The 11,725-nt window shown below is 51.6% G+C and overlaps 5 protein-coding genes across 5 annotated transcripts; 3 read left to right on the plus strand and 2 right to left on the minus strand.

Annotated features, from left to right (window-relative positions):
* Window positions 1-141: 141 nt before the first annotated feature.
* FMAN_08150 (uncharacterized protein) lies at window positions 142-2,425 on the minus strand (the record flags this gene model as incomplete). Its single annotated transcript, XM_041821591.1, has 2 exons — window positions 142-2,121; window positions 2,279-2,425. The coding sequence occupies 2 exons, from the start codon at window positions 2,423-2,425 to the stop codon at window positions 142-144; spliced, it is 2,127 nt and encodes a 708-aa protein (XP_041687356.1).
* Window positions 2,426-3,882: 1,457 nt separating this feature from the next.
* On the plus strand, window positions 3,883-5,554 carry FMAN_08151 (uncharacterized protein; the record flags this gene model as incomplete). The annotated part of the gene is made up of 2 exons (XM_041821592.1): window positions 3,883-4,102; window positions 4,152-5,554. The coding sequence occupies 2 exons, from the start codon at window positions 3,883-3,885 to the stop codon at window positions 5,552-5,554; spliced, it is 1,623 nt and encodes a 540-aa protein (XP_041687357.1).
* Window positions 5,555-5,926: 372 nt separating this feature from the next.
* Window positions 5,927-7,427, plus strand: FMAN_08152 (uncharacterized protein; the record flags this gene model as incomplete). The annotated part of the gene is made up of 4 exons (XM_041821593.1): window positions 5,927-6,086; window positions 6,134-6,577; window positions 6,622-7,100; window positions 7,149-7,427. The coding sequence occupies 4 exons, from the start codon at window positions 5,927-5,929 to the stop codon at window positions 7,425-7,427; spliced, it is 1,362 nt and encodes a 453-aa protein (XP_041687358.1).
* A 366-nt stretch (window positions 7,428-7,793) lies between these two features.
* Window positions 7,794-8,768, plus strand: FMAN_08153 (uncharacterized protein; the record flags this gene model as incomplete). Its single annotated transcript, XM_041821594.1, has 2 exons — window positions 7,794-7,951; window positions 8,003-8,768. The coding sequence occupies 2 exons, from the start codon at window positions 7,794-7,796 to the stop codon at window positions 8,766-8,768; spliced, it is 924 nt and encodes a 307-aa protein (XP_041687359.1).
* A 113-nt stretch (window positions 8,769-8,881) lies between these two features.
* Window positions 8,882-10,103, minus strand: FMAN_08154 (uncharacterized protein; the record flags this gene model as incomplete). The annotated part of the gene is made up of 2 exons (XM_041821595.1): window positions 8,882-9,877; window positions 9,939-10,103. The coding sequence occupies 2 exons, from the start codon at window positions 10,101-10,103 to the stop codon at window positions 8,882-8,884; spliced, it is 1,161 nt and encodes a 386-aa protein (XP_041687360.1).
* Window positions 10,104-11,725: the final 1,622 nt, after the last annotated feature.

Consider the following 11,725-nt stretch of genomic DNA (forward strand, 5'->3'; position numbering starts at 1 on the left):
CGAATGCATACCAACGTGTAAAACAAAGGGACTAGGCTTGTCTAGCCAGGGTATCTCCATCAGGTAACCTCCTCACAAACGCCACAAATGAGATCAACTCCAGTATCTAGGTGCATGTATGTTTGAGCGCATAGGTAGTATTCAGTCCTGTAAGCCTTCTACCAGGGCCTCACGGTCAACATCAACAGTGGTGACCTGAGCGGGCGCGCCCTTTCGTTTCTGAGCAGCCCAGTATTGATGAAAGCCAGGAATCGACCCGGGCTGGTTGATACCCGGCGTCCGGTTAATATTCCTGTCCTTTTCCCTCTCCGCAAGTTTTGGAGGGGCATTTTCACTGTTGCCCGAAGCCCAAGGCCTCCAGCCAACCCATTTTCCTATTCCTCCTGCGGGGCTTCCTTGGGGGGTATCCGAAGGAGCTGGCGACGCAGATCTGTTTGACCCAGGCCTGTTAAGTGGGTTGGACACAGTTCTGCTAGTGGGAAGACCAGCGAAAGTGTCTCGGAGGGCAGCGGTGCTTCGCTTGGCTGCACCTCTGTAAAGTATGGGCTGCGCTGTGACGCCCGTAACAACAGCTTCAGCGCCACCAAGTGGTCGAAGGGTGAGCTGACTAGGTCGAGCCTTGAGCGTGTGAATGTCAAGGCCGCCTGTAAGAGACATGATGGATTCATGAGAGATAGCTCGATGAATCCTCGGACGCGGCATATAGTCGTCTCTATTGTCCTCAGAGCTCTCAACGATTGAGCTCTCGTCAATTGACGGAGTGTTGCCGAGATCGGGTGTCTCAGTTCGAGACATGACCTCCTCACCCTCATCTTCGTCCTCCTCATGTATCACATCATCGTTGAACTGACGCGAATTTTGAGGTGGCGTGCCTGGATCAAGCTGAAGGGAAGGTGCTTGAAGGCTGAAAGCCGAAATGTCAGACGGGCCTTTACGGTGCGTCCGCCAGGTGGGCGACATGGGGTCAAAGCTCGTAGCTGGTGACATTGGATAATCGCTGTCGCCAAAATTCGAGTCAAACATCGAGTTTCGCAGATTCGATCGTGGTGAACTTGGAACGGACGACGCGATTTCAGAGGGTTGCTCTGAGAGCATGGACCACCTCTGTTTGGGCATCGAAATGACAGAGTTGGGTTCTTTGGTGCTGATGGAAGCGAGGGCGGGCAGGGCAGGTCCCAAACTCCAACGAGCAGAAGATCTCGGAGTAGAGGTGCCGGAACTTGTCGATGCTGGAAATATACTAGAATTCAAGCTCGCGCGCTTCCGCCTCATTTTTTGTTTATCAGCCTTGGCTGTAACGTGATAATGGTGGTGGATGTGAAGCTCTTGCGAAATTCGAGGAGTCGTCGGCGGCTCATAAGCGTCGAGTTCGTCTTTGAGAGTCGTACTGCTATCGGCGATGGGCTGGTGGGTGACGAGTTGTTCTCGCAGAGACTGGATCTCGTCGTTCGAATTGAGAAGCATCTCCCTTAGCTCAGCCATGCCAAGTTGTAGATTGGCATTGTCTTGAAGAAGATCCCGAACAAAATGATTGACGACGGGATTCCCTGGCTTCGGTTCTTGCAGTGTTTTTGATGCAGCTGCACCTTTTAGACGACCGGCGGCTGTATTGAGCTGCTTCTCAACTTGTCGTTGACGCTCCATTCGCCCAATAACCTCGGCATGTCTTTGCCGCTCCTCTCGAGCTTCCTCTTCCATTCTCTCCAACTGATCCTGCATGTCCATGATACCGCGTTGCGCCTCCTTGCAACGCTGTGCATGTGTTCGAGCATCTTCTTTCGTCGACCTCAATTCGTGATAGAGATCATCCTGTTCGAGTTCCAAGAGGGAAATATGCCTCTCAGCATCTTCGGCTCGCAGGGCAGCAGACTCGAGTCTTCGGACGGCTTGTTGAGACGACAGCAGACTTGCTTCGAGTGCTTTGATCTTTGTATCGGATTCGGAGACGGTGTTGTTGAGCAGTTCAAGCTGGTCGAGGAGATTACGATTCTCCTCAATTTTCAGGGCATTCTCAGCCTCTAATTCCTGCTTGGCCATTTCCAGACGCTCTATCCTGGAGGAAAGATCAAGACGATCTCTCTCCGCGTCGGCCATATATGCTTCATGTCTAGCGAGTAGAGCCTACAAGGGAGATAGACAAGTCAGCAGTCTGATGGGGCATTGACGTGTCTAGCGGGGACTGGCATGCGGGACACGCGGGTGTTTAGGCGGTGGAAGAAGTGGCAGGCGTATAAAAACAGAGGAATGCCCCAAGATTGAGGATTGGTACCTGACTAACCTGACCAAGTTGTGCCGCGGTATGGACATCTTTTTCGACTGTCTCTAGAATGGAGCAATTTTTCTTGAGGAGAGCGCAGTCGATTCGCCCACAACAGCAAGTCATCTCAGAGATATGCGGCTCCGGCCCAAAATCCGGCCTCTCCATGATGGGCGGAGCGAAATCGGAGATGGAGAGGCCTTTTGAAGATTTGATTATTGTACAGATAATAGGATAAAGAGTTGGCGAAGGGTAACGAGGGCGGCGGAAGATAAGGGTTCGGTCGGCAACATGATAATACTGTAGATCGGAGGAGATGAGGAATGATCGAAGGGCGAGGTTAGAACATGGTCCGTCGGCAGCTGATGTTAGACTCGTGACAAGCCAGAGTCCAGGCGAGGCAAGAAGACGATGGCCGTCTCGTCGGATTCGAGTCGTTTTGATGGGAACGGCTGGTGTTTACTGTTGAGCCAAACAAAGAGGGTCTTTGTTGTGTATAATTGGCTGAGGTTGTAATTGGTATGTGGGCTCCCGCGCGAGTCTAAGTTGGGTAGGAGTGGAGTTTTGTTCCTGACTTAGCGAGATCGCCGACAGTTGAAGTTTTGGAGTAAACAAAGAGAGTGAAGCAGATAAATATGGACAGACTACAGTGACGACTTGTTTGTACTCGTAGGTGCTTGCATTGAGTGAATAAACAAGGCAGATGAGGCCTCAAAAGAGACCAACCTCAGCCACTTGCACAAGCCATGTGATGCAGAGACGGCCAGGGTAATAGGCTGCGAACAGTTCGTACAGGGGATCTCTTTAGGCATTCATCAGGGACGGAGACTCTGGACTCGGTTAGCGCGATAGAGTTGCAGGGAAGACGTGTTGAACGCTCGCGATTCCCTCATTTCCTTTTCGCGTGTGATTGGATGTGGAATTCAAGGTTGTCACACCTTGCTGAATCCGCCATGATGCAGAGTTAGCGCCCAGAGATAAGACGATAAGGCACGTGATGAGTCAACTGACATGGTCCAGGGTAGTCTATCTGATTTGACGAACTCTAAATGTCTTCTAAGCCATCATTACCCTATCATTTTTCGCTTTCATGCTTTTACACCGCCTGCATTCGTTCAATGCCTCGTAAGCCGGCAGTTAATAGTGGCATCATGCTCTTTGCGGGGCATTGCTTACGGATACAAATGCAAATCGGAAACGGTTGGATCGTGGTGCAGCCTTAACAAGAGAACGGCTTACAACGTCGGCATGTCGTCATACACAACCTCGCCCGTAAAGCTTCGACCAGTCACATCACTCCCATTGTCATCCCCCACATCATCGTGGGCATGGATGATACGGAGCTTCCAGTGGTGATGCTTGCGTTTTGTTAGGGAGGGACCTTTGCATTGCTCTGCAGCTGCCGTCGAATTGATGGCGCCATGTCCACGTTTCTTTTCCCCCAATTTCGGTCTCCCACTGCTACCTGCCATACCATCCCACAGCTCTCTCTCTCTCCGTCTCTCCCTCTTCTTTAATAAGACGTCTTGATGCGTCCACATCCTAGATTACTTCAAAGCTTTCGCTCAGCTCGGATACAAACACCTCGATTATTTCTAGCAAGGCCTTTCTCCACATACAGACCAATGGCGCAAGAGTACAAGCTCAAGGGCGTTTCATCGCTCGACCTCTCCCCAGGCTTCAAGCAGGAGGTTGAAGTCGAGGGTATCGAGAACGGCAAGGTTCTACTCGTCAACACTGGTGGAAAGACCCAAGCTATAGGTTCCAAGTGCACTCATTATGGTGCACCTCTCGCAAAAGGTGTATTGACTAGCGACGGTCGCATCACATGCCCATGGCACGGAGGTATGTCCGAATGCAGTCACCCATTTATGCTTGTACTAATTTATCGTAGCCTGCTTCAACGCAAAGACCGGCGATATTGAAGATGCCCCCGCCCTCGATCATCTTCCCGTCTTCCAAGTCGCCGAACGTGACGGCGCAGTATACCTCACCGGAGAGGAGAGCGCAATCAAGTCATCCAAGCGACAGCCCAATGTCAAGTGCGCCGAATTTGGAAGTGTCCAGGATGACCATGTCGTTGTCGTCGGTGGTGGTTCCGGAACACTGGGTGTTGTCGAGAGCCTCCGCGAGAATGGATACAAGGGTGGCATCACCGTCATCTCCAACGAGGGCTACTACCCCATCGACCGAACAAAGCTGAGCAAGGCTCTCATGACCGACCTCAGCAAACTGCAATGGCGAAACAAGGATTTCTACGAAGGTGGCTCTATCAAGTTTGTCCAAGGTGAGGTCAACAATGTTGACTTTTCGGGTCGCTTCGTTACCACCAGCGAAGGCGAGAAGATTGACTACACCAAGTTGGTCCTTGCTACTGGTGGAACTCCCAGACGACTTCCGCTCGAGGGATTCAAGACCCTCGACAACATCTTTACTCTCCGAAGTGTTCACGACACGAAAAAGATTGTCGACCAGATTGGCGAGAAGGGCAAGAAGATTGTTGTTGTCGGATCTTCATTCATCGGAATTGAATTGGCGGTCGCGACAGCCGGCGATAACGATGTTACCGTCATTGGCATGGAGAATGTTCCTCTTGAGCGCGTCCTCGGCGAAAAGGTTGGTTCAGGCCTTCAGAAGGCGCTTGAAGGTAAAGGTGTCAAGTTTTACATGGGCGCAAGCGTCGACAAGGCCGAACCCTCTGCATCTGACGCATCCAAGGTTGGCTCCGTTTCTCTCAAGGATGGCACCAAGCTGGAGGCGGACCTCGTCGTTCTTGGCGTCGGTGTCGCACCTGCTACTCAGTTCCTCAAGAACAACAGCGGCATCAAACTGGAGGACGACGGTTCCATCAAGACAAACGATGATTACTCTGTTCAAGGTCTGAAGGATGTTTATGCCATCGGTGACATCGCTACGTTCCCGTACCACGGCCCCGGAGGTGAAGGCAAGCACGTGCGAATTGAGCACTGGAACGTTGCTCAAAAGGCGGGCCGCATCGCCGCGAACCACATTGTCAACCCAGGCGGCAAGACTGAGCACTTTATTCCCGTTTTCTGGTCTGCCCTGGGAGCTCAACTACGCTACTGCGGCAACACCATGGCCTCTGGCTGGGACGATCTCGTCCTCGACGGTAGTCCGGCCGAGAATAAGTTTGTGGCCTACTACTGCAAGGGCGAAACGGTCGTCGCCATGGCCAGCATGGGAAGGGATCCAGCTATGGCCCAGAGTGCAGAATTAATGCGGGTTAACAAGATGCCCACCAAGACGGAGCTCCAAGAGGGGATCAGTGTAGTGTAAAGCTTGGCGCGGGAGCGATGCGACGGGTTGAACTATGATGAAGCTATGAGCTTAGATCGAGATGACAGGCACAAAATAGGAAATTGTTTCATCGGCATGAAGCTTAGTTGAGCAGATATATCCGAGCGACCACTTACATGTCATGACGGAAGATAATCCCCGGGTTCGAGAAGTCAATGACGTACGGAGCAGGGATCGTCATGATGGCATCAACTCCACAACAACACACAGTCATGGTGACGATACTACGTATGACGGGTAGAAGATTGTTATATGAAGTCATGATAGATACATAAATGTTAATAAATACCGCCTTTCTTCGTGCCATCAAGGTTCCCCTAGTCAACAGTCCATCGCATTAGAACTCTTAAAATGGCTACTCAAGCAGCTTACCAGGCCGAAAAGGTCATTGGACACGGCGACAATGCCGTCACAGCACAAGATGTCACTTCGTATCGTGAACCAGGCGCCGGAGAGTCCGGCGAGACTATGAAGGCTCTTGCATGGATTAGCAAGAACAAGGTCCAAATGGGTTTGTCAACTTCATTGCACTTACACAATCACCACTAACACAGACAGTCGACGCCCCCAAGCCCAAGATCATTGAAGACCGCGACGTGATCCTCAAAGTGACGGGCAGCACCGTCTGCGGCTCAGACCTGCATCTTCTGCACGGCACAGTCGTGCAGCTCAGCGAGGGCGACATTCTCGGGCATGAGTTCTGCGGTGTTGTTGACCAGGTTGGCTCAGCCGTAAAGGGGATTGACGTTGGAAAGCGCTACGTCGCATCGTTCCAGATCGCGTGTGGCGATTGCTTCTTTTGCAAGCAGAAGCTCTCGTCGCAGTGTGAGAAGACTAACTCAAATACCACTGAGAGGGCCATGTATGGGGGTCGCACGGCGGGCATGTTTGGGTATTCGCATTTCACGGGTGGCTTTGCGGGCGGGCAGGCGGAGTATGTGCGTGTTCCGCTGGGGGATGTGAATCTTTTGGAGATTCCTGATGATGTTCCTGATGAGAAGGGTGAGTACTTGTCTCTGATGAGCGAGCTATGCTAACATGTTCAGCGCTGTACCTGTCTGATGTATTGGCTACATCCTACAACGCTGTCAAGGATACAGCCGTTTATCCCAACGACTCGGTCGCCATTTTCGGCGCCGGGCCAATCGGTCAAATGGCCGGTGTCTTTGCCATCAAAGAGGGCGCAAGCCAGATCATCTTTGTCGACACTGAACCACGACTGTCGTTCATTCGAGACCACTGGCCCGCTGAGCACAAAGACAAGCTTGAGCTGGTGGACTACAAGCACTTGTCGCACGGCGTAACTAACAAGCCTACCGTAGTCAGCCGTCTCAAGGAACTCACTGGTAACCGCGGACCCGATTGCGCGATCGAGTGCGCGGCTGGTGAGTACGCCAAGGGCTGGATGCACTGGCTTGAGATGGCTGTTGGGATTGAGACGGACACGAGCGAGATTATCAATGAGATGATTGAGGGTGTGCGAAACTATGGAAGATGCGGCGTTACTGGTGTTTACGTCGGCTACGTGAGTCTTCCCAATCACTCTCACTGCAACACGACTAACATGAACTAGACCAACCACTTCAACATCGGCTCCCTCATGGAGCGAGGCATTCGTCTCATCGGCAACGGCCAAGCGCCCGTTCACAAATACTGGCATGAGCTTCTTGAGATGATTCAAAAGGGCGAGCTCGATCCCGCTCAGATGCTGTCGCACCGTGTCAGACTCGAGGATCTGGATAAGGTGTACTACAAGTTTGAGAAGCGGGAGGATGGGATGCAGAAGATCTTTGTGGAGACCAAGTTCTCGTTCCCTCAGGATCCTAGCACGCCTAGTCTTACGACTTATTGATGAGATGAGATGGATGGATGAGGATAGTGATGAGTTATGAATTGAGTAAATGAATGAGAATGCTATTTTTGGTCAATCGTCGTGATGTTTTGTTTCGTCGCGTGGGGAGACTTCACGCACGGACTCAACTGAGGTGATAAGATAAGACGGTCAGGGCTTTGAACATGTTTTCCTTAATAGTAGGGGAACCTGGTATAAATTAAAGGCTACATGGTGCTTATTACACTGAATCCGATGTAGGTACGTACGTACCTGTACTCCGTATGTTCCCCGGTTTTCTCATTGGTTTATCTAATCTTATCTGATCATCAGACATCAGCCGCATCTCCATCTCCATCTCCTGATTCTCCCATCAACAACGTAACCATGACTCTTGTCCCAGTCACTCTCGAAAGCGCCAACGCGCACAACTCATGCCAATTTTTATTCCCCACCCGACGAGGCGATTATCTCATTCAAGTATCCTGGCCTCTTTGTTGGAATCATCGCGCACCAGTAAATGACGATACTGTCGTCTCCACCGTGTAAGAAAAGCCTCACCGAGAATACAGGCGGGGGATTTTAATGTGGATTAGGTATGTTGTCGATGGGAATGCGTACTTTTTTACCGCGACGGATATCGCAAGGAGATTGGAGTTCACGCATCAGACGAGAGCTGTAATCGTAGCTGTTGGGTATCCTAACAAGACTGGTGTTTTTGACAAGCGGAGGAATGGGGACTTGACGCCGGAGTCTTCGGATGGGGTTTATGATATCCCCCCTGGACCAGATGGGAAACCATCGCTTGGTCCTTTTGGCGGCGCGTCGGACTTTCTGGATATCATCAAGGACGATATCCAGCCGTATATCGAAAACACGCTCTTCCCGAATGTACCTCTGGGATCAGGTCCCAAAGCGCTCTTCGGTCATTCCTACGGCGGTCTATTCACCCTCAATGCTCTGTTCACCAAGCCAGAGTCTTTCGATACATTCATCGCAGCGAGTCCGTCTATCTGGTTCAACAATTGCAGTATTGTTCGCGACCAGGAACAGCGCTTCAATGAGCGCGATCCTTTGACTGGACGCGCGCCAAGATTGCTGGTCATGTTTGGTGGAGCGGAACAGACGTTGATTCAATTGCCTGGTGAGTCGGATGAGAAGTTTGAGAAGAAACAAAAGGGCGCGACGCAGCGAAAGATGAGGGACAATGCTCTGGCGTTGGTGGCGAGGATGCAAGAGTCGGGTCATTTGAGAAATGTTTGGTGCTGGGAGTTTGAGGGTGAGGATCATGGTTGCGCGGCACCGTGTGCGCTGCAGAGAGGGCTGTTGAGGTTTCTCATGGATCAACGTGCAGGGCAGTAAGTTCAGAGCATGTTTATTCTATCTACACCAAACATCAAATGGTACTAAAACATTGCAAGTAGCTAGCAGAATTGAAAACGCAATCAGGTCTATCGAGGTGTCTGCACGGCGTGTCACTTCGTCCCTCTCTTCTTTGACGCTTTTCTTGGCGCTCTTCTTTGAGGCGCCTTTGTCTTGGTGACGCGCACGCGCCCGGCGGCACACTTCTTTGTTGTCTTCTGGACAGCCTGCCAGTTGAACTTGGCGGGGTCGAAGGGCGGGCGATGCACCATGGGTTGGGGCTTGCTGTCGTAGATGAGCATGGGCAGGAAGGGGCCGTACATCTGAGGTCTGGGCCGGAGGTGATCGTAAACGTCGTCCTTTCTCCATGCGACTAGGTTGTGTTTTCGCATACGCGGCACCGTCTCGTCGGCCTTTTGATCGAAGAAATCGAGCATGTCCTGAAAGCATTTGAGGTCCCACGCCGCCATGCTCTCAAAGCTCCAACGGGGCCGGAGGCCGCTCTCTGGACCAAAGATGTGCGGGATGGTCCAGGCGAAGCTGAAGTCTGCCAGCTTCCCGTCTAGGTACTGCTGCATCTTGAGATCTCGTACCACGATGCCTGACTTGTGCAGCTCGTGGAGATTGCGGAGGAGTCGGGGCAGGGAGCGCATCTGTTTCTGGGTCAACACAAATGGCATCGACTGGTCTCTGCGAACAGGTATCCATTCTTTGACAATGGCCATCAGCGGTATTTTGAGGTCATAGTGTTGAAAGAGGGTTCGGATCGTGTCTGCAGTGGTGAAATCTTTCTTTCCCTGCGAGAAAAGAGATGGGAGCTCGTTTTCTTCCAGAAAAGGGAGGAATTTCTGCTGCACCCTTTCATCATCGAGATTAAACTCGAGGTAGCCATAGGCTTTGATGGCAAGATGCTCGCGATCTAGCTCCTTCAGTCTCCCAAAGACACGGCATTCGTTGTAGAAGGAGGTCGCGTGGAGCCGGAGGCTATCGATGGTCGACTGGGATAGTTCATCATTTGGCACAAGAGGCTCGGGGTCGTCTTCGCTTTCGGGCATTTTGTCCAAGGCTGTCATGGCAAACCATGGCTCCGTTGCCCCCCAATGGGAGAACTAAATCATGGTTAGACGGCAAAGAAAGTTGGCGGGGGCATTGATCGAATGAAGCACTTACTACCTTGATGGCATAGACTTCCCCATGAATCTCGGCCTTCAAGACTTGTGAATGACATCCACCGCCTGAAATCCCGAGTATCTTAAAGTCGTCGGTAGTGATATCATCGAGGAAGCACTCAAGCTTAGGGCCATCACAGTCCGGGAGCGGTTTTGGACGTGGCATTTTGCAGCGGTGTGTGTAGTTCCAGAGAATTGAGCAAGTGATTGCAGGTATTTGTTGGAATGAATTGACTCGAGTAGAAGAGACGGGGGTCGTTTTATATGCTTCGATTTGTGTGCTGAAACATTGAGCGTGAGTGACCGTGCATCAATTGTTGAGGAAGGAGAGTCTGCGAACCTTGCGGCAATAGACAAAGAAGACAAGTCCCAGGAAGAGTGCAGCAATTCTCAAAGGCGAGAGACTGGGGGGTGTCCCGTGACTGTCAAAGGGGAGAGTGTGCGAAACGTACGGTAATAGACAAAGAAGAACAGTCCAGGAATGGCTCAGCAATTCTCAAAGGGGAGAGCTTGTGGACTTGAGACCATGTTGTGAATGTCAAAGGGAACTGAAAGAGGAACATGCAAGAAATAGCATCGCTGTTCACACAAAGGGAAAGTCTGCCAGCAGTCCTGTAGTGCTGTTGATGAAGAGGGAGGGCCTGGGAACAGCACCGCCACAGCCACAGCCAAACGGTAGACTCTGGGGACAGAACAGCACCGCAATGGATGAAAGACGAGAGCCCAGGAACCGAGCGAGCAGGAATTCCCCGAGAGGGTGGAGGGCGAGTCTGCCCTGCTAGCCGCGCGGTAACTCTGGAAAAGGGGATGGTGACGACACGGCCATGAGACCGATACCCAAGAAGAAGTAAAATATGACAGAGTCCCGCCATGATTGAGTGCCCGCGCAAAATGACATGTGAGGAGGTGAGAAAATTGGCGGGATGGCCAGTTGGGTTGGCTGGGGTCTGGCGGACATTGCCCTCTCCCGTCTGTCTGTGCTTTGTCCAACCACTGCGTTTCACTTTTTATTCGCATCAAAGGTAGGAAGAATGTTCAGCTTGACATTCATTCGAACAACCAAGTCGAAAGGTGGTGGTCCGTTTCGGTTTGACGCGGAACTCTGCATATCTTGCTCGTTTCTTCGCCCATCTTTGTGTTTGTCCCTTCCAGGGTCTTGCTATTGCTTGAGTGTGTCGATGACAGCATCATGTCCCTTGTGTCTCCGCAAGTAATCCATTTCTTGCTCACCGATTGCATTGTCACCGCTTCTTGATTGGCCATTCAGCCAGAACGGGCTGTTGTGCTACCACATAACACTGGGCGTCCAAGTAGGCTATGGCCAGCCACCAATCAGGGTCTCTGCAGCAGCGGGCAATTGGGAGGGAAAGCTGTTTGGAAATTACCGTACCGTGAATAAGCCACGATTTCCGGCATCATCAGCCAATACGTGTCGGCTAATGCTGGCCCCAGGCTTTGGTTCAGCACAGAACTGACGCTGCAGCCGATCATCTGTCATCTCGCAGAGCGAGGAACCAGTAGGCGGTTTCCTACGAATGACCAGCTTGTAAAACGTCACTGGTGCACAATTTCATAATTATATTGGCGTTGTCTTGTTTCAGGCACTGGTGAATATGTTTGGCAATTACTCACGGGACAGGGAGACGGATAGATCATGTCTGCTGGCTTCTGGCCCAATTTTGATCTCCTGGGTCTCGGCTTATGACGCTGAAAGTACCGTTCTTCATCGTGTACTATCAAAGATACCTTGTTTTGGGTTGGTGTCCCACTTCAGCCTATGTACATCTG

This window comes from Fusarium mangiferae (assembly GCF_900044065.1).
Source record: "Fusarium mangiferae strain MRC7560 genome assembly, contig: FMAN_scaffold012, whole genome shotgun sequence".
NCBI lineage: Eukaryota > Fungi > Ascomycota > Sordariomycetes > Hypocreales > Nectriaceae > Fusarium > Fusarium mangiferae.